At 35.5% G+C, this 25,879-nt stretch overlaps 1 protein-coding gene across 3 annotated transcripts in view; it reads right to left on the reverse strand.

The window, feature by feature from the left end:
• Positions 1–25,879, reverse strand: part of ZFAND3 (zinc finger AN1-type containing 3) — a 136,978-nt gene that overhangs the window by 103,811 nt on the left and 7,288 nt on the right. For all 3 annotated transcript variants that reach the window (XM_032684448.1, XM_032684446.1, XM_032684447.1), the window contains exon 2: positions 1,698–1,738. In XM_032684448.1, coding sequence (XP_032540339.1) covers positions 1,698–1,725 — 28 coding nt within the window. In that variant the 5' untranslated portion in view covers positions 1,726–1,738. The remainder of the gene's footprint in view (positions 1–1,697; positions 1,739–25,879) is intronic.

The following is a 25,879-nucleotide window of genomic DNA, read 5'->3' on the forward strand; positions in this document are numbered from 1 at the left end:
TGGTGTTAGAAACAAGAGTATACATCTTTCTGTTTCTGTATGTGGTTGGAAACCCAGTATAAAAAATATGCCAAAAATATTTTCAGTAACATCAGAAAAAAAGAAAAAATAGAAAAATTCTTTTATGTTGGAATGATGACATGGAGAGGTTTCAAGTTATGACTCCAACAGAACTGGTTATTTCAATACTACTTGTTGAAGGAACCATAGTTAAGGTCTAAAAAAGATAGAGTAAATTTGCCTTTTCCTACAATACCTTGTTTTATTCCAACTAATAGTAGCTTTTTAAGTTACTCAAACTCTTCCAAGAACTTATTTCATTAAAATAAACAGGTTCTAAGGAATGTCTTGAAAATTTAAAAACATAAGCTCTCCCGCCTCCCCCCACCCCCACAGTCCCCAATCACACAACTGTTTGTGTATCATCTTGCAATTTTACAACAGAAAAAAATTAACTTTATCAGAAGTAATGGAGTTTCAGAAGAATTGTAGAATAGAAGACAAGAACTTTTCTTCTTGTTAAACAGAATTCCAAGCAAACAAAAAAAATCCAAACCAGTAAAACCAAAATAAAAGATGTTTTGCCTAATGCCTGGTCTGCTGTCTGAGAAGTGTTGGGTACTCTGCTAAACTCAGAATGTGAGGGATGGGCCATTCTGATGTCTCGGATTCAGAACACCCCATTTCTGAGGTACACAAACATAAGCTTTTTACAGTGCTAATATGAACATATCAGTCTCACTGAATCAAATCAAAGACCTCGTAACTTGTTTGTGACTGTGGTCAGTAGGGAAAGAGCACAAGAAAGGACTTATAGTTTTTTCAATATACCATTCCAGTGACCCACGGCTTTGGAAAACAGTTAGAGAAATACACGCATCATTTTGCTGTACAACCTTAGACAATCTTTATTTCCCATGTATTTGTTTAATGAAGTGATGCTGAACCTCAGCATAGATTTATAATCTATGAGTCAAAATTCATTTTTTTGTTAAAAAAATGCTGAAAAAGCTTTAAAGTTTAATAAAAATGCTGATCCTTTTAAAATTGTATCGGTTCCCCCAAGACAAATTATAAATCATGAACTATGACAGGACTTTAATTAAAATTAAAAATTAGTTTACAATATTAAATAATACCAAAAAAAATTCAGAAAGGCAATGACAAAAGATGCTAATGGGAAACGGTAAATAACAATTCCTAAGATTTTACACAAAAGCAATGATCTTACAATAAGAAATAATATGCAGTAATTAGAATTAGCCTACCGATGAGCTACTGATGATTTAACATTCAAGGGCTGTAAGTAAAAAGAAACAAGGTATTCTATACCAACTTTTCCTTTTCATTTTTTATCCATTCTATATAACAGAGGTTATTATAAAATAATTCTATGAAATTCCAAATTACAATTCAGACATTCTGAAAGCCACATCATCCATACAGGAGCTGTGCTGGCAGAGGAGCTCTGTAGTTCAAGGATGTACCAAAATTCCATAAACTTCAAGAACAAGGTTTGATGGGTACATTTATACAAGAGGTTCTTGATTAGCAAAGAAATGAAGCAACGAAGTGAGGAAAACCTGATTACATATACACACTGAAAGAAGAGAAACCCATGCACAAATCCTAAAGGAGATGCCAACAATGTGGTTTCAATAATCTAACAAAAACACAAAACCTTTTACTGCACTTACCAGCAAAGCATTTGGAACAGAGATTCATAGTCTTGCTGGACCTGGGCAAAAAATAAAAAAAATAGAGCTAAAAAATTCATTATATTTCTAATCAATACAGGGAAGGTTTTTGGGGAATGGAAAGGGCACAGAGAGGGTAAGAACTTATATGGCTAAGAATCAAAGATAAGTGGCTGAAAACAGCTGAACTAGAAACAGAGTCAGGGAAGAGACTTCATGTGGTAATCTCTTTCCAATTTAAAGAGTTTCCAAAACATGATTTCCACACATTTACCTCATATATGAAAATAAGCTTCCTTTACCATTCAATGTATATGTTACACATTCATTATTCAAATCTTTCTACTGCAGTATGATGATAGACAGGAAGCACCAATACATTCCACTTAAATATCAGACTTCCCTTGGCAACATCTCTGCAGTCCTGACAAATCCTGAACACAATACAGCAATGGAGAGATTAAAGTACTGTACTAATAAAGACACAGACATATGTGCTCTTGAAGTCTAGTTGGAATGGCTTAAGTAGTTATTACCTCAAGCTGTTCATTACTACCCTCAGCTGTATCCAGCAGTAATTTAAAATAACCTGTCTGGTTCTGCACTGACATGGACTAGGACAGTTCATATGATCCACTGGAGTGGTTCAGCTTTGAGGGCAGCAACCTTCAGCTGAGAGAAAAACAGCTGGAGAACAACACCCTATCTTAAGCCTCCCAGATGTCTCCAAAGTTGTCTATACAATTATGCCACAAGTGTTCAAACCTCAGAAACTCAGTATGCTCACAGAAAAAAAAAATAAATTAAAATAAATAAATATATATATATATATATATATGGCTATAGACCTCCCTAGGGCTACCATGAAAATACCCAGAGCAAAACTCTATGGGAGAACAAGTTCCTCCTAGTTTACAAAAGCTCTCTTCTAATATCACATCTCCTTCACAAAGTGACGTGGAGAATATTCTTGAAAGTGTTGAAATGTCTTTAAGTAAGAACAATCCAGTTTCTGTGCACACCAGCCAATATTTGATTTGTTCAGCATTCCTGAACCAGCTCTGCCATTACATGTAAGTATTAAAGCCGTCCTGAGCAGATCTGAAAGTACCTATTGACAGGCAAGACGAGACCTTTTTGCCTCCTCAGGGCAGCTCTAGCTGGAATATATAATTTAGCCAAATTAATTGCACCTTTATCTTTAGAAATACGCATACACAAAAACAACTGAGACAATCAAAACAGTTGTTTTCTATTTCCAACCAAAGATGGATGGAATTTTGAGAGATCAGTACCTTAACAACACAAATTATAAAAAACTGCTTGCTATTTTGAGAGAAAAAATTTGACAATTTTTTCAAAGCAATTATATCACAAGTGAACATACATATCAGGATTATAGAATTTTTTTCTCCCCACAGAGTTTGTAGAGGGTTATTTTGAATGACTTTCCAGTAAAAAAGTAAATCCAGACTTGGTCAATCACATCTTAGCATTAGTCACATCGAAACATTACAGATGCTTTTCAATTCATGCACATTTGAAAGCTGGTTTACATCAGGCTGAAGAATTCTAAAAGAACACACATCACTGCAGATTTGAGATATAAGCATTTGCCAGCTATAGCAAGAGCCACAGACACATGAAAGCTAGTTTTAAATGCAAACAGTATGTGCACAGAAGAAAAGTTAATTCCCAGGAAAAGAAAAGCTGATCAGCATTTGTAGCCATACAAATATATCATCAGATTGGTAGATACCCAAAGATTCAAGATCTGCAAAGATTATCTACCTTCAAAAGAACTGCAATTAAAAACAGCACAGTGAGTCAACACCTACAGCATTAGTGTGCTGCAGTTCAGTACTCACTGCTTATGGGTTAGACCTTCTGTAGGAGCTCAGTATGCCAGGCAGGAGCTTCTCTGCAAAGCCATTAAACCCCAGGGGCAGCAAAGAAAAAGAAAGGCAGAGTTCAGCTGGTTCATACTGATGACATTAGAATGGGCAATGACAATAGTGGTATAACCAACCATCTCAGTTGTTAAATATCAATCCAAAGCCTCATATAATATTTACTTAAAAGCACACCAACAATGGAAAACGCAGATGCAAACACAACATACAGCTATGTGAAAAAAAAAGAAAAAAAAAATGCCATTTACTCCTAACACACAAAACCCCCAGATTTTCTGAAAGGACAACGCTATTGGACAAGTGACCTTGTGAGCTAAATAACTTCAGGTCACTGTTACAGTTTGAAGGATCACTTTCTCCTCAAACCTTCTATACGCCTTTTCAGGGCATCCAAGTCAGTCTGAGGCTGCTACCTACCATGAGAATCTAAACTTTTGAGTGGTTTTTCTCTTAGTTTCTTTTACACAGCCACTTATGTGAGTGCAGATACATCATCATTATACTATAACTAAAAAGAGAGCATTTTTATTAGAGACAGAGTAACAGCACTGATCACCAATAGCTTCTTTTTGAAAATGCAATATTTAATTAGAGCAAAAGCTTTATAAAGAAAACACATTACACAGTTTACATACATCAAACTTACTAGGTATTATCTGAGATTCATGTCACTGTCTGTCAAGTAAAACATTGTTCGATAGCTCTTTGTTACACTACAAATCCCTCATCTCATTGGCAGGATTTCCTCTTTACAGCAAGCAAGGGTTCACTCACCAGATTTAAAACTGAGCAAGCCTGCATATTGCTGTTCTCTCACGAGGCACATCTTGTTAACCACATTGCTGGTTTATATTAATTATTTCTCAGCGACTCCAGAATTCACCAAAGCTCGTAGTGCCAAGGAGGAACACTAACATATAAAATTTCTTTGTTCCTGATAACCTTCTCAAACATATCATACATATGTAATAGCTGTTATTTCTAGAGATAATTTTATTTGGAACACTCAAAGTTCTGAAATATCAGTCTTGGTCATGACACAGCCCTCTATTTCCACTTCATAGGAAAAAGACGGTCACAGGTAACTTAGGGAAGGGAATACAATTCCTGTTTCTAGGAACATCATCACTGTACTGGTGAACAAGGCACAGCAAAGCTAGAATTCAAAGTCAGTCCTGGCAGTGAGAACTGCGTGTTTTAGATGGCAAGTCTTTAGGCTGAGACCCAACATTTCTACACCCTTCTGTCACAGTGAGATTGGGATATTCAACATGTTTCTGAATCAGATATCAAACCATGCTGGTTTTTAACTGGACTTAAAGTAATTCCCAGATTTCCCCCATATAACTCAGGTTCATGCTGAACAGCATCTAATCCAGAATTACTCACAGTATACATTATATATGTACAATAACCCTAGCAAGCCGGTTTTATACTGATAATTTATAATCTTCACTTGTACATAATTTAAGCTGGTATTCAGAAAGATATTCATATTTATAGATAAATCAAGTCAAATAGAATGGTATTATCTCTGAGGCAGAATATAAAGTTAAACCCTCTTTGAAGGTACTTCTATCTGTCAAAAAGAAGCCATTTAACTGAAGGGTGACACAAAATTATTATGTAGATTGGAAACCACAAGGTGAAGCAAGCTCAGAAGGTCAAGTGGCACACTAAGTTAGAGGCAGAGGATACTTCAAGGCAGCTGGAACACCCAAGAGGTTCCAGAATGATTGCACGCAACCGTTCCACAGGGTTCAGTCTGAAAAAAGTGCGGGTATTAAAACTGCCCCCATTGCCAAAGAAAGAAAACACTGCCTTAACAACATGACCATGAAAGTAGTAGCAATAACATGGGGACTTTGGAAGTGAAAGAAATTTACAGAAATGGGAAAGCCTGGAAGTTATAACATATTTATACTTTTAGCAGGAAATAAATCGCACGTAAGAGTAAAAAAAAAAAATAAAATGCACATTTGAGGCTACTCAAATCATCATCCCTCACTTGCACTGTTGTGCCTACAAATCGCCACAGCAAAGGAAACTACGAGAGCATTCGGACAGATGCGCACACAGACCACCAAAAGGTCCCAACCTCAGTGAGATGGACATCTGCATCTCCAGTTAAAGGTCCATAATGCAAAGTGTGAGCCAGTAAGAGTCATTAAATAGCAAAAATCCCATACTTCAAACCCTATACGTGTTCATATCCTATAGCACAACTGATATGTAACTAATTAAGAAAACTGAAGAGATTGCTTCCCCAATTCCATTTTCAAATGGTACTTCCAGTACATTCTTATAAAGGTGCAGAGTGGCCTTATCTACTCCACTAAGAGTACTCGATGTTATTTATTCAATTTTATGCTCCATATTACTATCTTTTCCTTTTATTCCCTGCCATTTGACAGCACCATTGCAAGGTACCATCCAAATCAATGCGCATTCCACCCTGTCTTCACTGAAAGTTTGGTTTTCCTTCCCCCTCTCCCAGTAAATGACTATCAATACAAAACCACACTCAGAGAATGCAGTTGAATTCTAGTCATAAATCTCAAAGGCTGTCAGATGTACAGTAGTTGAACAGAACAGACAGGATCAAAAAAGACAATCTCAATCTGAAGAACAAGTTACATGTGGAAATTTTGTGCAGTCAAAGGGAGTTAAAAAGAAGCATGCCAAAATTTGACTGATCTTAAGATAGTCTCCAAAAACAACCTTCTGCCAAGAAACTTAGATAGGCACACCTAATAAATAATGAAGGTTTTGTAACAAAATCCTCCATTTTCCAGCAGAGGGTCAGGTGCTTCATAGCTTCATCATCCCATCTCAAAGATGAAAAGAAAAGGCAAACCAGAAACACTAAAAACTAATACTAGCTTTACTCTACACAAGTGCCAAAGGGCAATACAAAATGCTCAGTTTCACCTTTATTAGCATACTGCCTACACTTTTTAAAGTAATGGTGAACTAGTATTATTAGTGTAGGTGCTCACCAATGACAACAATCATGCAGCTGCATCAGAGTAAAAATAAGTAAAGATTCTAGTATGGGTATATATTCCTCAATGCTTGAAAAACAACACTAGAATAATCATAATTCTTGAAAATAATTTTTGCTCATCTGTCTTCTGATGATGGAAGAATAAGGGTTTTGGAGAAAAACTGCTTTCATATAGCATACATACATTAGACATTTAATTTTAAAGACATTTAAGCCTCAGATGCTAATTAGGTGTGACTGCAAAATCCCAGATTCTGCATTTTTTTACTGGAAACAAGGTTTTCCAGCTTATCTAGTAATGATTCATTATGATTCAGAAGTTCCTAAGAGTTGGTAGCAGGAAAACATATCTACTCCAGTGGCACTGTAATTGCATTGGTGATTAAATGCATGATGTTATAAAATGCTTCCTGGTCCCCTTCCCATACATCAATTATAGTGGGATCACAGTGTCACTACAGCACAAACATATCTTAGCCCCTGAATGATACCTGTCCAACACTGCCAGGGGCCGTATGTTCAAAAAAGATTAACATAATATGAATAATGTCATTAATCAGTTAAAACTACAAAGATATTCCCTATGCATTCAGCACATACTGCATCATGTATTTTGCAACTTAAGACAACTATACATATGTTAAATCAATGCACTTATACTACTGTAGTTAATGATCTGTCACCATTTCCATTATAAAGCAATTTTCAAAGGCTTATAACTCTGCCAAGAGTTCACTCCGAGCTGAATCCTGGCACACAGCAAAAGCAAAACCATAGAGCACATATGTTTACTTTTATCCAACCAGACCAGAAGAATTAGTTATCATTAAAAGAAATCGATCCCATTCTGTATTTCCCTTACGCGTTTCATCTTTTGCTTAGAGTGTGTAACGCTTCCCCTTGTGCAGGAGGGAGGTTAACTAAGGTTGTGTTAATAAGACCCTCAATTGTCCTTTGAAAGTACACGAGCTTTTGAAGAAAGCCATTTTACTTTTCTAAATCAGAAGTCACCTCATTGATTTCATATATGCTGCGTATTTGATATTTATAGGTCCTCCATAATTTATGATCTTGTTAAGGGAATACAGGCAAGGTTTTTTGGGCAGTTTAAACAATTATTCATATTTTCAAACTGAGGCAGCTCAATTATTCTTCATGAATGATGTATGCCAAATTCCTTTAAAATAAGAGAGCAGAAGTGGAACATGTCAAATGTAGGTGGACCTATAGAGAACTTGGCAACCAGAAGCAGTAACAGGCATTCAGAAACAGATATTTAAGTGAACTAAAATCTTAAACTAAATATCCCACAAATGCATTCAGTATCCTCTACTTCAGCATTCAATATCCTCTACTTTGCCTGTTCTGTACCCATTCTTAACACTCAGTGTTAAGAATTCTAGTTCAATTAGAAAAGTGTTATCAGTAAGATTTTTTTATTATTATTACAACTACTTCTGGGGTTTTTCCTTGAAAAATATGAGTATTCTGGTGAAAATATGAGTATTTTCACCACTAGCAATTTATATGTTGCTTATAATTTCAAGATTTTTTGTAAGCTGCTGAAAACGATGCTTCAGTTAGTGAGCCACATGTTCATACCTCAATTTGAAATGAAATGGAGGGGAAACTTTATGAACAGTACAGTGTACTAGTGCAATGCCCTTCTGGCAGTTTTCCCACACTCAAAAGATATGTTGATGCACCCCAGTGGAGCAGCTGTATCCTGATTTATAATATTTTCAATTTCACTAAAGCATCCTTTTAAAACTCTATGACTGAAACACTTTTTATGTTTTAAATATACAAAGACACTGAAGTGCTCTGTTGACAATTAGTCCAGAGAAGAGCACAAACACACAAGAGAGGAGAATACAGAAAATACACAGTAAAGTAGCTCCTTAGTCTTACAAAACATATGGGTTCTGACACAAAAACACTGATAGAGTTTCAATTTAAAGCCTTCTCCAACAACTCTTAAATTGCAAAGAATCCAGTGCATCTAAACTATCTAAGTCAGGTTGTAAGAACTAAAATCTCATTCAACTGGGTTTCTACCCGAGCTTACAACATTGCTGCCCTCCAGCCAAGGCTAAATGGCTCATATTGCCATGAATACACATCTCTATACTTCCCCTGGAAAAAAAAAAAAATCTCAGCAGCAAAATCATACTCCAAATATTCCCCTGCCAACTCTTCCAAATCTTCTTCATGAAGATTTGCAGCCTACTATTTAAAGGACAGCAAAAAGGTTGAAATACTAAGTATTAAGAGAGTCCATGAGGCCTTTAGTGAGGTAGGAATAAAATTTAAAAGTTGTGATCTACCCCACTTCCACAAATTCCTCAAGGATATTATTTTTTCTGTGTACTGCAGGTAATAACTAACATTGCCCTATGACAACACAAGCATAATCTTGAGATTTACAATATGAGATTATATCAACTTCATCTTTTTCTTCAGATCAGACACTCCAACGAACGCTCTCCTGATAAGCAGCACTCAAAAATCTGTTCCATTTGTGTTATTCCATTTACTACAGGATCAGTAATAAATACTAAATGGTAAAACACTCTTAGAAAAAAAGTAGCCAGAAGAAACCTCAAGAAAGTATTCATTTTGTCCCCTGACTTAAAGGTATGGTTAATTATATATCAAACCTTGACAGGAAACCCTTCTGAAACATTTCTGACCTGAACCACTAGATTTAGAATTGAAAGTGGGGAAATGTTTAATTCTTGCTCAATTTAAGTGCAGCAAAAACGTAGGGAAGCATTATTTTTTTTTTAAATCAAAGTTATTTTTCTGTGGCAAAAATGTACTTTAAAAAGCCTGGCAACATAGTGGCTTAGAACGGTTAGAACTTTTGAATGATGAGGGAAAAAAAAAAGCTTTTAAAGCATTTCCAAGACCGCAGTGTGCGTGTCAAATAACATTTAAAAAAACAAGTTATGTAATCTGATTTAAAAATGCTGTTGCATAGTATTAACAAAACACACTAACAAAGTCTGGTTTAAGTACTATGCCATATGTATTCTCTCAAAAGCTAGTAGAGCATCAAAATTATAAAATAAAGGCCAAGAGCTCTACTTGTCATGTCTAACAAGTCAAACATTACTGGAGCAGAAAAAACTGAAGTTCTTCAAAACAAACACCTGATAAAAGAACAACTCTCTGTTATGGGAAAGCTGCCTATATGTATGTTTGCACATTTAACTTTCTCAGTAAATAACGAAACCATCAAAACAAAAGGATACAATTAAACAAAAGTATTTTGAGTCATAATATGTAAACGTCATTAATAATTATACAGATGCTTTTCCTTTCTTCTTTCAAATAGACGAATATAGTCTTTGCCTTCTCTTTCAGAACTATATGGTCACTACTATAGTTACTGTATTGATCAAGAAGTCAACATCACGAGGTATCTTCCATAGGCACTGAAACAGAATGAGCACAATACACAAAAAACAACCCAGACCGAAAGCACCAGTGCTGAATTCAGTCTATCAGGCAAAGATAAAAGAAAGGATCAGGGGAAAAGAACAGACTGATAGATATCTTTCTGGTATCTTTCCCCATATAGTCGTCTTTTCCATAGTAATAAACAAACAAAAAAAAAAACCAAAAAAAACCCCAACCCCAAAACAGGAACATTCTTCTCCGGAGTTCTTTACTTATTACTCCCCCCAACCCAAATCTTCTCATTATCAGACATCATGAAAAACAAGGCAAAATACTGAACTGGATATAAAAGGAAGATATTAGCAAAGGTTGAATAAGCCAGTCCACCAGTTTTGAGCAATTATGAAAAAATAAATGACACTGAGGTGGTTAAAAAAAAAGGCAAAATGAAACACAGATCGTTATAGGTAACCACCCTGATTTTGCTTTAAATACCTTCATTACAACTCTTGGAAGAATTTTGTCCTCAGTCTAAACTTGACCTCCTTATTAAATCTACAATCTAACTACTCTGATACATGAAACTGTTAAGTACCCTCACATATCCTGCTTGCATAGGTGGAAGACGTAAATTGAGGGAAGGCAGACTCATTCTACCAGCTGAAGTATAAGGGACTGGAAAACAAGCAAATACATGCCAGATTGTATGATCTCCTATGTCAGTAAATAATTGAGAGCTATGCAAACTAAAGAATGTATTAGATCATGACTAACATCAGGATACACGCTTTTCAGATTTTAGGTGTTATCTTCTAAACAGAGCACAGACCATCAAAGTTATAAAGTATGAACATTAGAAACTACACAGCTGAAGATGTGACATTTTAATGTGCACTCATCTCAGGCTTAAAGGACTCACTATTTGAAAATAATTTTAACTTACACTCATCATTGTAAATGCTGCTGCTATTAACCCTGACAAAGAACAAAACACTGTAGACCATTCCTTATGCTGTCAATCAGCACTGCTCCCAGTCAAACATACTGAAATCACCTACCCATGGGTGAACTTCCAGCTACCACCCATCAAACCTGGAGACTCCCAGGATTTGTTAAATTTGAACTAGTGGCATGAACATCAAACTCTATTGCTTATTTACATGATTACCAGCTAAAAAGGCAGTCAGATCTACCAAAACATACTCTAATCAGAACTCAAATCTCTATTTTCTTAAAGGTATTAGAGTGAATTAAGAGAAAAAGAAACAATGCAGGTGCTATGACACATATGCAACTACAGCCAACTTTGAAAATATCTTTTAAATATAATTCTTAAGCATTCTTAAAACTGCTTATTTTCCCAAGAGAAGTTTACAGTATGAGCCAGGTATGGGTTAAATTGAAAGAGTTTCTAAGAAAGGCCAGTTGTGTGCCATACTGTTCACTAATACAGGAGGTTATTTAATAGCAAATATTCCACCTGTCTTTTCTAGAGCATATCCTGTGAGGAACTGGAAAATTGTTCCAGTGTGTCTAATTGACCTACAAAGGGAAAGTGGACTGGACTCCAAATCTCAGCTTAGCTCTTGGCTTAAAAAGTTTTTAAAAAAGATCAGCCATGGCAATATAAAAATGGCAAAGGAAGTTGGGGAGAGACTGCTCATCTTTTTTAGGTGGTGCTCACTTCCCCTTGGCCTTCGCATATAACCAAAGTCAGAAAATTAATTTTACTGTTTATTCAATAAAAAATGTTATGACTCTGTATACTTTAAAATATACCATACGTCTAACATCCTAATAGGTTATACCTACCACTCCCAAAATGATGTGGCATCACAGAAAAGTACCACACAAGCAGGAGTTAACTGCCTTTCTGCTGTTACAAAATGCACACTCTGTGGATCTCTGCTAGTTTGCACAGAACAGTTATAATTCTCTAGGTACTCTAACATCTGTGAAACATTTTACAACTCAAACTATCAGCACACAAGGGTTTCGGCTGTTGTAAACACTGAATCAGCTGAACTACCAGAAACACTAAAGAGAATTTACTGTATAAAGGAAATGTATTACAGAAGCAGGTTACCACACTTCAGTACCAATGGGCAAGTCACAGTAGGACAGTATGACTTACACCCGCTAAGTTCAGAAGGTCGTCCCTCAGCTCTACAAAATCCAAGTTAAATAACAACCTGCTTACCCTAGTATTGCAAGACTGCAGTGAGTGCCATCTGCACTACAGTGATGATCCAGACTGCAAAGTCTGCAAATAAATCTATTTATATCACTACAATTAGGATACAGTAACCAAATACACTTATTGATGTAGTGGTCTTTCGCATTATTCATAGAAGGGGAAACGCTCAATACTGTATTAAAAGAAACAGGATAAATCTTGTAACTTACCTCATTACAAGATTCAGTATCATATGTGCAAAATAACCCAGAAAATTTTTCCAGTATTAAAAAAAACAATAAATCTGAGTAATCTACACAAAAATGTATCTGTTTACCTCCTTTCTGCACACATTACAAAGGTTCTAGGCTATTTTTCCTTGCTTCTTTTTTCAGTATAATAAAACTAGCAAATCAGAAGGTGGGAAAATGAACACATTGGGAGGTATTATCATCAAACGAATATTTACTATATTTGAACAGAATAAGAGAATCATTCACAAAATGCTTGACCAGTGCCAAAGTGAACATCATCACAGATTTCAATTCACTTCCTGCTCTCTCAGCAGGAGCTCCCACTTCTGCTCTTGAGATCTTACCAAATTCGGCAGAAGCAAAGAAGTGGTTTGACAGTCCCAACAGTTCCACTAATAAATTTCAAAGTCTTTAGGTGTCTCTATAAAGGTTAAAACACCAACTGAAAAAAAAAGCAGGAAAGATACTTTCAACAGTGTCTTTTTAAAAAGGTAAGTGGCGCAGGATTTTCAATGGGTTGGATTTTCAGACTTCAGAATCACATTCTCCTCCAAATTTCATTTGCGGGTCATCTGAGAATTGTAATTATTGGAATTTCTAAACATTGATAAGGCTTTTCATTTTCTATACATCACATAAGAAATAACCCGATTTTGTTTCCCTATATCTCAAAGTTTAAAAGAGATAACACAGCTTCTTTGCTAAAGTCAACTATACAGATTAAATGTTCCAAGTTAACAAGAAAGCATTAAGGTCCACAGCTTCAATATAAGTTTTATATATATACATATATATTTATGTATGCATGTATGTATACACTACATATGTATATTTATATGAATATAATATTAATGTTGTGAAACCTGCTGTCTGGAAATGCTAAACTGACTAGAAATTGCAAGCTGAAGCAGTCAGCTCTTGGTTTTAATAACATAAGAGTACAAAGTAATATATATTGCTTAAAAGTAATTTTCTCTGGACAATTTTCCAAACCTACACAAGAGCCACATGGTTCTTTAGACCCCTGCATTTGAAATTAAATGCCTTAACATCATAAAACAACGTTCTTCCCTGTTGCAATATTCATTCTGGGGAAAAAGAAATTAAAAACAAAAATCACCAAAAAAATCACAAATCCTCCCACCTCCCCAGCAATCTCACACTATTTTTGCTATTAAAACTTTCTTACTAGTTGTGAATCAGTGACCAACACTTTCCTAAAGCTTCAAGATTCAAATACAATTCTAGCTTGCATTTAACTAATTCATCTGTCATAGTTTCCCCACCAGTTACAGCAAAACAACCATCACTGTTAGTGGTTTCAGAGGAATAAAAGTTATATTCACTTTTGGTACTGTGCAAGAGAACCATAACTACACCACAGGTTTCATTTTTCCTTTATAAAACCTACACTAAAACTGATCACACAATGTGGGCAGGGTTTGTTGCTGTAATACACTGTGAAGATTTCATCTCAGACCACAAATCCAGAAGCCTTCTCAATAATAGTGACAAAATAGTCAAAAGGAGGAAAAAAAAAAAAAAAGTTTTTGAACTACCTGCCTACTTCCTCCCACCTGCCAATGGGACTGACTGTCATATCTGTCTTTCCTTGTTCTGCTTTTTGTTCCTTAAAGATGAGCATCTTATTTTGAATCATCACTTTTAGTTGGAACAGAAGTATTACATGTATGGTTTAAAAAAAAAATAAAAATCCTGTGAATTGGACTAACCAATTGAATACTCTGGTCTTCACTCTTGAGTGAAGTTTCCTTGACATACAAAGCAATGTCCTTTATATATCAGGCCAAAAGGTTTTGAAAATTTTTATCTTACCATTATACACAGCTGAAGGTCAGTGATTGCAGCTGTACTTCTGGCATTTACAGTACAGTAACAAAAAAAGCTGTATCATTTTATAGAAATGGCTCAAATAATTCAGCGGCTGGTTATGGGAAGGCAGAACACCTCCAAAAACATTAGCCTTCTCCATAAACAACTATGCTGTATGAAAACTTTATATTCTATTGATACCATATTTAATTACAAAAGCAGAATTTGTGTGGATGGAATAAAGTGGTTTTTTCATTACTGACTCATCTTCGAAGTTATTGAGGCTTTTGAAACTGTACTGAATCAACCATCACACCCTGGAATGTTAAAGCTTACAGCTTGCCTGGGCTCAAGGACTATTTCTTATCCAGTGTAGGCATCCACACCTCACTGAAACTTATGGGGCTTTTTTGGGTGCATATATTAAGGAAAACACTGGTGGCAAGAGCAAAAATATTCCAAACTCCTTTTAATTTCATAGCATTAAATGTTAAAAATACATACTAATGACAGCTATTGTCCTTCCCTCTTTGCCCTGCCTCCTCCTCTTTGAATTCGGCAGGGAAGTATGGGAATCTGAGAACCTGATGATACAGGATAGTTGAACTTAAGTATATTTTAAACACCTTTTTTTCCATTGCCATCATCAAAATTGTTCGCCCTAAACTAGTCAATGAGTTCAGTAATCCTGTCTTGTTCCCTACTTCAGACAATTTACTTGACTGCTCTATCTGGAAAAATCTTGTTCCTACCAGGGTTCCTAGATTCCATGAGATACTTAAATATATTGTACAATGAGGCTGCAGAGAAACTTGTATGGGAATTAATATGCAACAGCAGAATGGACCTACCAAATTTAGGATTTCCAAATATTTCCCTCAAACTTGTAGACCATTTTGCAGACTCCAAGCATACTCATGTAACCCACATGCAACTTTCCCAAAGAAAAATCACTGTATCTTTTTGAAGCACAACAAACACCAGAAGTAATTTCCTACTCCAAACTGAAAATAGGGCAAATGAAGCAAAAATTTGGTATATTGCTACAGGGTCTGTCAAAAAAACACTCATATTAGAATGTGAACATAATGCTATGTTCACATAAATGTTTTTCTTCCAAAACAGTTTGTGATCAGAAACAATAATAAATTACTGTGGAGTGATGCATCTTACTAATGGGGAAAATATATTTTTTTACATACACAGTATTATTTCTGCCAGCAATTAAAGACATAAAAGAGCAACCAGTAAGAAGTCAAAAAAATACTGCCCTATGAAATTATTTCATAGTTATTCTGTATCTAGAATGAAAATGACTACACTACTGTCCACAGCCGTCGAAAAACATTTCATATTGATATTCAAAACTATTAGTAAGTCACCATGTATTTATGACTTCCTTTCAGATGTGCAAATTACAGACTATGGTTAGTTACCTTGTTTTATGGCATTCCTTCATTTCAATGTTCTGAAATTTTACCACAAGACTGAATGTGAACTATAAGATTGCATATGCAACAGTTTTTGCTGTTATCTTGCAGGTGGGTAAAAGATTAATATGTAAAACTACATTATTTATTCCAACATGTTCAATATTAAACATATACATGCTTTCTAAAAGAAAAGGACTGTACAACTACATTTTAAACGCACTTAGGTCAAGTCATATGCAAGCACATCAAATGCTGACTCTGCTACTGACCTAAATCACCCCACTAAGATATTTACCACATTTTTGGCTCTGGATTTATTCCTAAAAGCCTACAATCACTGTTTGATCACATTATGTAAGTATGGATGGTAACCTAACATTTTCAAAGGTTCCTGAGTGCCAATGGGGTTTAACATAAAAGTTGTTTAAATGCTTTGAAATCATTTATTATATTTAGACTTCTGGTGAAGGACACTCAGTTACAAGAACTATGTTTGCTTTGTTACCCAGGAAAGATTAAGAGTTCTTTTTGGTTTTAACCCAATCATGTTATTTTCAGGGCATCTCTAACTAGACAGGAGGCCTTCCCAGTAAATAAATCAAAACTCAACTTTCACAAAGAAAAAAAATACATTAGACCCTATGATTCTATGATCAGAATTCAGGTGGGTTTATAACAGTCTTAAGCTTTTCAATATTTGAAAGCATACAAAAACAACTTCAGCAAGAGAAATCCATGAGACTGTAATACTCTCTAGGCTGAAAATACTGATTGATTCCTGATTTCTATCAATTAAAGTAATATTTTTCCATTTTCATGCTCCAAGGTGTAGTGAGAAATTTTAGCTATTTTTCTCACAAGTCTCTTTCAGCCTTACGCATTCCAGTGTCATCCTCACTCCTCCTGATGACACATGAGAGGCAAAATAAAGTTTGAATCCTTTCTTACTGCTTGTGCCCCAAAATGGAGTTTGATAGTACACACCCACTGCAACAAAAAGTTGTTCTGTGCTTCCCCTGGAACTGAGCTCAAATGACTACTCACAGCTTGTACAGTCACAACAACCCTGCCCTCTGCTCTCACCCACTCACCATTCAAATTTTGCTCCTGTAAGTAGCAAGTGACACACCGAGTGCAGATCATTCAGCATTCCCCATACACATCTTTTATTCATAAATCTCCCTTTATGTTTGCAGTAAGATTACATATAACTTGATTTGCAATCTCCTCTGCATTTTTCCCAACTTTATACTTTTGTAGCTGAACTCATTTGTACCTCTGCTAGCCATAGTATTTTGTGGTCTATGTTGTATCATACTTTTCTTTTACCCAACTACTTTGGAAAGGAATTCCATTCTAGGATTTTGAACTATTCTAGTGCAGAACTCACTGATTTATTAACAGTTGACAATTTTGCATAATGTCAACTTGATAAATTATTTTTCCAGTTTTGGGAGCTCTTCGTGCTCCTAAAGTACAAATAAATATTTTCTTATGACTGCTGTTCCAAGTTTAGGTTTAGTCAAATTGAAGTATTAATGAAAAATGTATTTATCTTACATTTCAGTCTCTCTGTGGCAGCTCTGAAATGCAAGATGCACATGGCTAGCACTTGCAAATAGTAACAAATCATGTTACTATTTGCTCAAAGAAACAAGTGGAAGCTTTTCTTTTTAAAATAAAACAGCATTAGCTATTAATTTTGTCATCTTAGCAGTGCAGCAGTACAAGAAAGTGCTATACAATAATCTGCCAAAACATAAATAAAACCTGTAAATCTCATTTCCTCTCAGTATCTAACTAATGAGAAATGCAACTAACTAAACACTATGCATGCTAAATCACAAGGGGGTTAGTGAAGTGTTTAGGTCCACCATCAAATGTGCTATCAACAGCAGTAGGTCTTGTTTGGAAACAACTTTAACATAACCAAATCTGTTGAGCTAATCAGTGACCCAGAAATCTAAACTCCCAAAGTTAACTAGCTTGATCAACATCAGTCCACTTTTGCATTTTAAACATGCAAGTTCTGTTAATTCACACAATTCATTCAAGAGAAGCCCTTCTGAACTACATAAAGCCCATCAGCAGTCTCTTTTAGGTAAATAAATTACCAGTGTCTCTCAAACTTGTTAAACTTTACCCTCCAATATGCTAGTGATTCCCTCAACATCTAAAGTAAAATTGTAAAAAGCACTGGTGCTTACCATTCTATAATGTGTACCTTGTTCTGTCATAACTCAATCGCACATATGCAGTGAGATTTTTTCTAGAGTTTTAAGCAGTATGTGGAGAAGTCTGCAGTGTCTAATGTAATGAGAGAGATCAAATTTTGTGCCTAGCCAGTTGACATTTTCCTTATAAATTTATAACTAAAGCCTTTATGCAAGTACAGTAGAACTAAATTTAATGGCTGGAGGACAGAGAAAATGAGGTCACCCAAAACTGTTAAGATTTTTTCCTTGACAAAAATAAAAATACCTAGGTTTTCTTTTCTACTTGCGAGGAATTAGAAGAAAAGGCAACAAGGAAACTAAAGGAATAATCAAATTGTCAACATCCTTTACCCTCCCCCATTCCTATCTCCTTCAAAAATTTGCCACAGCCTAAATTTATTCTCCAGAGAAGATGTTTGTGGACAGCCTTTCTCATATTGTGTCTTGGAAACTCAGGAGCTCTTGTTCCACTGCCGTTCAGGTGAAAGACCCCTGAGTAAGACTGCAACTACTACAGAGGGCAGTGTGGACCACCTGTACGGGTAGCTCACTCTTCTCCACTAAATTTGCACTGGTCATCTCTCCAGAGGAAAGGATGTGCCCTTCAGTGGCTGACACGTCAGAGAACAGCACCTTCTGGAAAGGGAGTCAGTCAGATGTAAAGGTGGGATGAGACCCCTTACTTAATGCATTGTGCCTTTCTCCTGTTTCACACAGCAGACTTCCCAAGGCAATTGCATTTCAATTATCAGCATAAAAAGAATTCAGCATGCACGTTTTGTTTTAAAAGTTCAAGGGTTTTAAACATGTAGTGAAAAAACCCAATCCATCCAACTTCCTTCATCCCGTGACAGGAGAAGGAAACCTTTACACAGACCGGTAGTTCGGCTTTTTCATGTTCAATGATCTAGATTAATGTAAATGCAAACTGTAATCTTCACAGCTGTCATTTACACAAGGTAGATTTTACTATTTTCTAAGTATTTAAAGTAGACAGCCTAGATTTATTTACATGAACAAAAACAAGGGCATCACAGCACTCACAGAAACCATTATATTAATCTCACAATCTTCCTATTTTGAAATAACACGGAGAAAGTGTGGGAACAAGCCTCAACTTCTTATTTTCCTCTAATAATGGAGACTGAAGGGATAAATCACAACCAGTACGCTTTTTTCATTTAATTCAGACAGCAGGAAATCAGGGCCAAGTTAAATATTTCATTCGCATGCATGCAAATGGCAAAGGATCTTTTGTCAGATCAGCTTTTTATGCATTTCTGAAGATAATCTTAGGCAAAGGCATGGTAAGCAAGCAGAGTGATCATTAACAGTAAGTAATACAAATGAGCCCCGAAACTTTACCTCATCCTGAACTCTCATCCAAGCTATTCGTAACCTTCTCAGTACACAAGAACAACAAGCAAGTTTTAACCACCTAACCACCATGACAGGCTGAAGCTGCAAAATGCAACTCTACTGCTTCATTAACTATGTCAAATTAATGCTGAATCCTTAACAGAAGCAGGAGCTAAAATGAGTTTTAAAAATGAAGCAAGCAGCAGTATCAGCCTGTAGCTCTTCAGCCATCTCTAGTCTCCAAGTAAAATAAAAAAGAAAAATTAATGTTTCCATGTTTCTGCCTGACTTTAAGCTTATAATCATAAAACTCTACAGCTTCTTCAGTTGCATCCTTTACTCAGGGAAGGCCTCTGTTGAAGGAGCTCACAGAATTTTTTGTCACTCTCCATTTTTACTACTGCACCACAGCAGTCTGGGAAATTAAGTGACAGGTAACAGAAAAAAAAAGTGTCTTCAACTATTAAACTAATGAGTAGCGAATACGTAAATTATTAGTTTCATGTAAATTGTTTTCTTGCCCTCTTACTTCCCAATACAAACAGTAGACCGGCAGATGATAATTTTGGATTTTCAGCTCTCTAAGTATAATTTTTCTCCAGTCAATTTATGTAGATGATTTCACTCTGTTTTGGGAAGATAAAATGCTATCTATACCCTTTCAAAGAAAATATTTATACTTGACTAATACAGCTAGAATCAAAGTGATTTTAAAACATCTGCAGCTTTCTCTAGATGGTACAAATTGAACTGTTCAGTCTTTTGTGGTAAGGGTAATACCACATTTAGGGTTTGCTACATATTGTGCTCCACAATTTTAGCAGAAATAGTGGTTTCTGAACAACATCCACAGGTAAACGGCTGAAAACAAACACTAATTCAGGCCATCTGTCCAGCTGGCTGGTAGAAGACACTTATCTTTCATGTCATTGTTGCAACCATGACAACCTAAGGATATAGGCAAGACTGATTTTGGGGACAGAGATAAGATCCAGGTATATACTTTGAACAAGCAGACTAGCTTCCCCATATACTAAAGAAATGCCTGTGCCTCCAAAAGCTCTACTTTTTCCAAGCTAAGTAGTCAGCTGTGCTACTAAAAATGTAACACCTACCTTCAAAATTTGTCCTGCATAATGATAAGGGACAAAAAAACTAAGCAGAGGAAACTAAAGCACTGTTGATTAACCACCTAACAATCAAGACCAAGATAAGGAATCTGCACACCATTTCCCCTGCCCTCTTGTGTAGCTGCCTCCATGGACCCAAAGCATATGAGTCCTTGAAGCTTCCGTTTGTTTCAAAATCTTACTGTGTAGCCTTAAAAGGAGTATAAATCCATTTGGACCATAAACTGATTTAAATATTTATTGGTTGTTTACTGGCCTTAGATAGTCCTCAAAAATAATAATTAAACAAAAAAAACACTGCATCTCTAATTTTAAGATATTCATACCAGCAAAAATACTATTAGAATACTTCGTCAAAGTCACGTTCAGACAGAAAACATTTTTTTACAGCTGTTTTCATCCTGAAAATTAATGAACACGTATGAGCATTCTTCTGTGCTACAGCATGTCATTACCTACACAACCCATCTACATGAGTGATGCAGAAATCAAGTCAGGTTTTATAATTCTGTATCAAAAGTTACAAAGAAACTGAAGGGGTGTGCATATATAAAAAAAATTTCACACACAAAATTTCAACATTTCCAATCACAATATAAAGACTCCTAACAAGCACTTCTATATACAAGTTTGGAACAAACACCTTGCCAATAGAAGTCAGAAACCCACCACTAAATTATTAAACTGAAATAATAAGGACAGAAAGAATGCTAATAAGAAAGCAGCTAAATCACTTTGTCTCAATGCCATCTAGAAGTGTGCTGGGAATCTGATCCAAAGGGGGAAACAAACCAACCAACTAGGAAAAAAAACAAGAACCAAAAATAAATAAACAAAGAAATCCAAACCAAACCAAACAAAAACCACAAAAAAACTTCCCACAAAAATTGCAACAGTCTCTGAATGCTGTAGACTTGAATTTCTCAAAGCCCTGGTCCAGATCTGTTTAGTTTGGGTTTCCAACTACAGCAGTTTCAAAAGCAATCAGTACTTACTGTTGTCTGAATTTCGGCAGCACTTCAGCTCAGGTAACTGAATTCTATCCTGTAATGCTAGAGTTGTTATACCACTAAGTGATGGAATTTTCAGTATTTTATTTTACTTTGAAAGCATGCCATAATGCATCAGTTTACTATACAATAATATATATCACTGTGGCTTTGTTTTTACCTTGTGAATCTGTCTTTGCAAGTCACTTGAGCAGAACAGGAAGTGTTAATTATTACCAGAAAGATTTCTGGTCTTTCCTGAATTAGTCACACGAGAACATTAATAGTCAAAGGAGAGACTGCATCACAGAATAATGGATAATAATGGGGTCCTATCTTCATCAACAGAGTGCTGCAAAACCACCTGAGACTCGCAGATGTGTAATGCAGGCGGTGCTTGCTCTTCTAATTGCATAGCAACTCTTCTGATTGAAAGAGACTTCCTCCACCCACCACAGACACTTCCTTCTGGATGAACAACCCAGGAAACAACATGTCAATGGGTCAATATTGTCCTAGATGAAGTTTTGATTTAAAACAAACACCTGTTTCTAAAAGAAAAGCCATAAATATTCCTTGCTAGACAGTCTTTCATTTAAGGCTCCTAAAGCACTGTGGAATTAAATGAGGAGGGATATACTATTCACAAATGAAAACATGCAAAGGGAAAAGCATGGACTGACTGTCTCACAGTATATCAGCAGCAGAAATAATAATAAACCCTACCCAAACTTAAATGCCAAGAAGAGGACTTCTAAAAAAAGGAACCCAGATCTTTCTGAGTTTATAGTCTCTTAAGTCTTGTAACAGATGTAAGATGTATTAAAAAAAAAAAAAAATCAGCATTAGAGCACAATGTCTAAACACTTGGAATGGTGGTACTCAGAGAAAGTTAAAACAGAAATGCATTCAGTGTTCAAGATAAAACTAACGCCAACAAAACTACAGTCAAAGTAAAAGAAGGCTATATAGTGACATTCAACACTATATACAGTGGCATTCTAACAGCTAACTAATTCTGGAAAAGAATTATATCTAAAATAGGTATGTTAGAAGTATCACAACACTCCATGTATTTGACAATGCCAGGAGTTACAAGTAGCAGAGTTACTCCACTTTCTTAAACAAAGCAAGTCAACTCTCTCCATCTTAATTATTATTTCCAAGGCAAGTTTAATTTCAATTACTTTTCCAAGAAGTATTAATCACAAAGTCTCAATGCCAAGAAAAATATATTTCAAGTGTTCAAATATTATTGTTAATTGCTTTCTTTCGAAAGCTCAAAAATGAATTTACACCTAGGGAAGTTACTGCGTATATATGGAATAATTCTCAAAGCCCTTTATGAGTTATAGCACAGATGATGGTTCATCCACACATCTATGCAAAAAATGGAAAAAACCCTAAGATTTCAGCTGCTTCAAAGTACTACCGTATTTTAAACTTTCTAAAATTCTGAGCATTCTCAAAAGTTAAATTATGATGTTTTCCATATAATGTTTTCCCTGTTAAAAACTGAGTAATTATACTAACGTGCTTGCAAATTAAAATTGGAGAGAACCTTCCTTATGGAAACGTACTATATGAAAAATGCTTTCACTCCTTCATAGAAGTACACACTCAAAAGTTTATTCTAAAAATAGAAATTAATAGATTTTAAATTGATTAACATGTTAAAAATTCAGGGGAACACTTGAAACCTATCTGCATGAATAAGCAAGCATTTGTTAACACATGGACAATTTTGGAAACCATTACTGTCCATTAGTTCACTGAAGAAGATTACTAAAAAAAGGTAACACTAGGCCATTAAACAATGAACAAGCATTACTGCATCTGACACTAATGCCTCTTCTTGCAAACTGGTGTCAGCAATACCCGACCTAAAACTCACCTTGCTTCAGCTAAAAAATGCACTTCACTGAGTAATGCTGGATACTTGCTAAAGGAAAATTTCCAAGATAGTTAACTGATTTATCAAAAACCTAGACTCCTTAATATTGACATTATCTTGGAGCAAAATAGGATCCAATCAGCAGTTAGAGGACAATACAATTTCCAGTACTGAGGGACTCTCGCTAAATGACAGCATTTTGCCTACTCTATATATGCAACTTCCTCTGAGACACCTCTAAACATATAATTAGAGATAAAAATGCTGCTGTTATGGTGCCAGAGTTGATCTCAGTAACAGTCACATTGTGAAGGACGGTTGTGTTTTAGCAATTAAGTCAATGAGGACATGACTTTGGATTCTGCTTTTCTAAGGGCGCAATTAGGAGGTTATCATGAAACCACCCTGCTTTTCGTTCTTTTAAATGCTGCTTCAAATCTAGTATTGTGCTCCTTTCTCCTCCCCCTTCCTCAGGTGTTTAGGATTTAAATAGGACTTTCAACTTTAATAGTACATTCAACCATGGAGAAGTTAAATATATACATTACTAAGACAGGTCCTCAAATTAACAATTCACCCGACATTAGACACTACACAGTCTAAAGAGCCAAAAACTAAAGATGGTAATCAACAACCAACCTCCTTTTCTCTGTTTGTCTGGCTGCTTATTAAAATTATTTTAGGGAAACTAGTTTTTATCTCCATTCAAAATTTTTCATTACTCCCAGTTAGCCTCTAATTTACACCAAATAAAGACTGGAAATCCAACACTAGCCAAAGTACATTTATTAAAGGACATAACACCAATGAAAGTCATACTAGAAATAAATTCCCTTAAAACACTAATGAAATAAAAATATTACAATATTTAGAAACTGAAATGTATCTTCCTCCCATTGACTTCCATTGTTCAAGTTCAGAGCGTGCATATGGTGGCCAGATTAAACAGCCAGAACTGAACAGGGCACCTGCAATTCTTTCATAAATAATGCAGAGCAGCATTTTCTGCCGCAGAGAAGACTCCAGATGACAGATTAAATGTAAAAATCCATCAACAATTTTCTAATACAACTTCTCTATACAGGCAACTACTGCACTTACTGCAATGCTACTAGTCAGATGCTATAAACAAATTCAACACACAACTGCAAATGTCTTCCTTCTCCAACTTACGGAATACTGTAACTCTTCAATTAATATTTTCTTGAGTACACGTAAAGAATAACTCAGAGTTAATAGACCAAGGTATTACAATACAGTGTCTGACTCTGAAGTTACAAGATCTCAAAAAGAAGTGTCAAAAAAAAGTTTAAATCCCACACTCCTTAAGCATATAAAATCCCCACCAATTCAAATAAAAGATCCATCTCTACTATAAAAATAAAAAATAGTATTACATTAAAATCTTAAAGTAGAAGATAATGGTTGGGCATTTTTTTCAGAACCTAAAAATACCAACCCAGTACTTCTGTACTTTCATGTCATCTCCACAGACTGAAACCATTGTGGTCATTCACACAAACATTTCATTTTCAGAGCGTTATTCCAAATCATTTGTTATTCATTGCATACAGTGTCCTCAACAGTATTTTCTTATGTGGCCTTCTCAGTGTCCTGAGAAGATGTCATTTTAATATCTGCAGCTATTCTGACCTAAGTTTCTTCACAGATCTATCATCGAGAGAAGTCGATTCATGTTGCAGCCACAGCCCGATTTTCAATTCTTCTTCCAAAACTGGAGAAGGGACTCCATACTAGTGATTCCTGTCTGTACTAAATAGACAGGAAAGATTTTTCCCATTTGAGTCAGAAAATGAGGGGAAAAAAAAAAAAGGGAGAAAAGATCAATGTAATTTAAATGCCTAAAGTGTACATGAAGTTTATCTTAACCCAAATAAGGGTTTCAATCAAGATCAAATGCTTTCCAACAACATTCACAAGACATTTTTGATAACACTGGAAGTACAACGTTAATTAAGTCAGTCAAGGTTGCATACTTGAGGAGATACAGGAACACAGTGACATTTTTAACTTCAAAGAATACAAGCAATATTTGTCTGAGAAAGTATATCACATTCATAATTTTTACCAACTGGCTCTAAAGAAAGCCTGTGTCTATTTATATGCACTAACTCCTAATTAAAAAAAAAAAAAATTAAAATCCAGCAGTGGCACAGCATGTTAGCAAAACATTCAAGTCAAACCCAGACATCTCCAATAAATATATCCATCAAGGATCATTCCCTCTAGTTAACGTTTTGCATCACTGATTTCAAAACCTTAGAAGAAATACTGGGTCATAAGGCTTCCACCAGTTTGAGACTCCAACAGCTCTCCAACATGCAGCAACAACATTAACATCAAATTTCCAAAGAAGTGGTAAATTGTTTAAAATTTATGCAATTAAAATCAGCAGCAGTATTTCCCTAAAACTAATATCTATTTTATAACCTCTAACAGACTGGGCTTACCCTTAGAAACTTTTGAGAACCCAAAGCATCTTCAATGAAATGAAGAAACATACAAAAAATATCCATAGTATCACATGACAGTTGAACATTTTACTAGTTAGC

This window comes from Chiroxiphia lanceolata, chromosome 3, assembly GCF_009829145.1.
Source record: "Chiroxiphia lanceolata isolate bChiLan1 chromosome 3, bChiLan1.pri, whole genome shotgun sequence".
Taxonomy (NCBI): domain Eukaryota; kingdom Metazoa; phylum Chordata; class Aves; order Passeriformes; family Pipridae; genus Chiroxiphia; species Chiroxiphia lanceolata.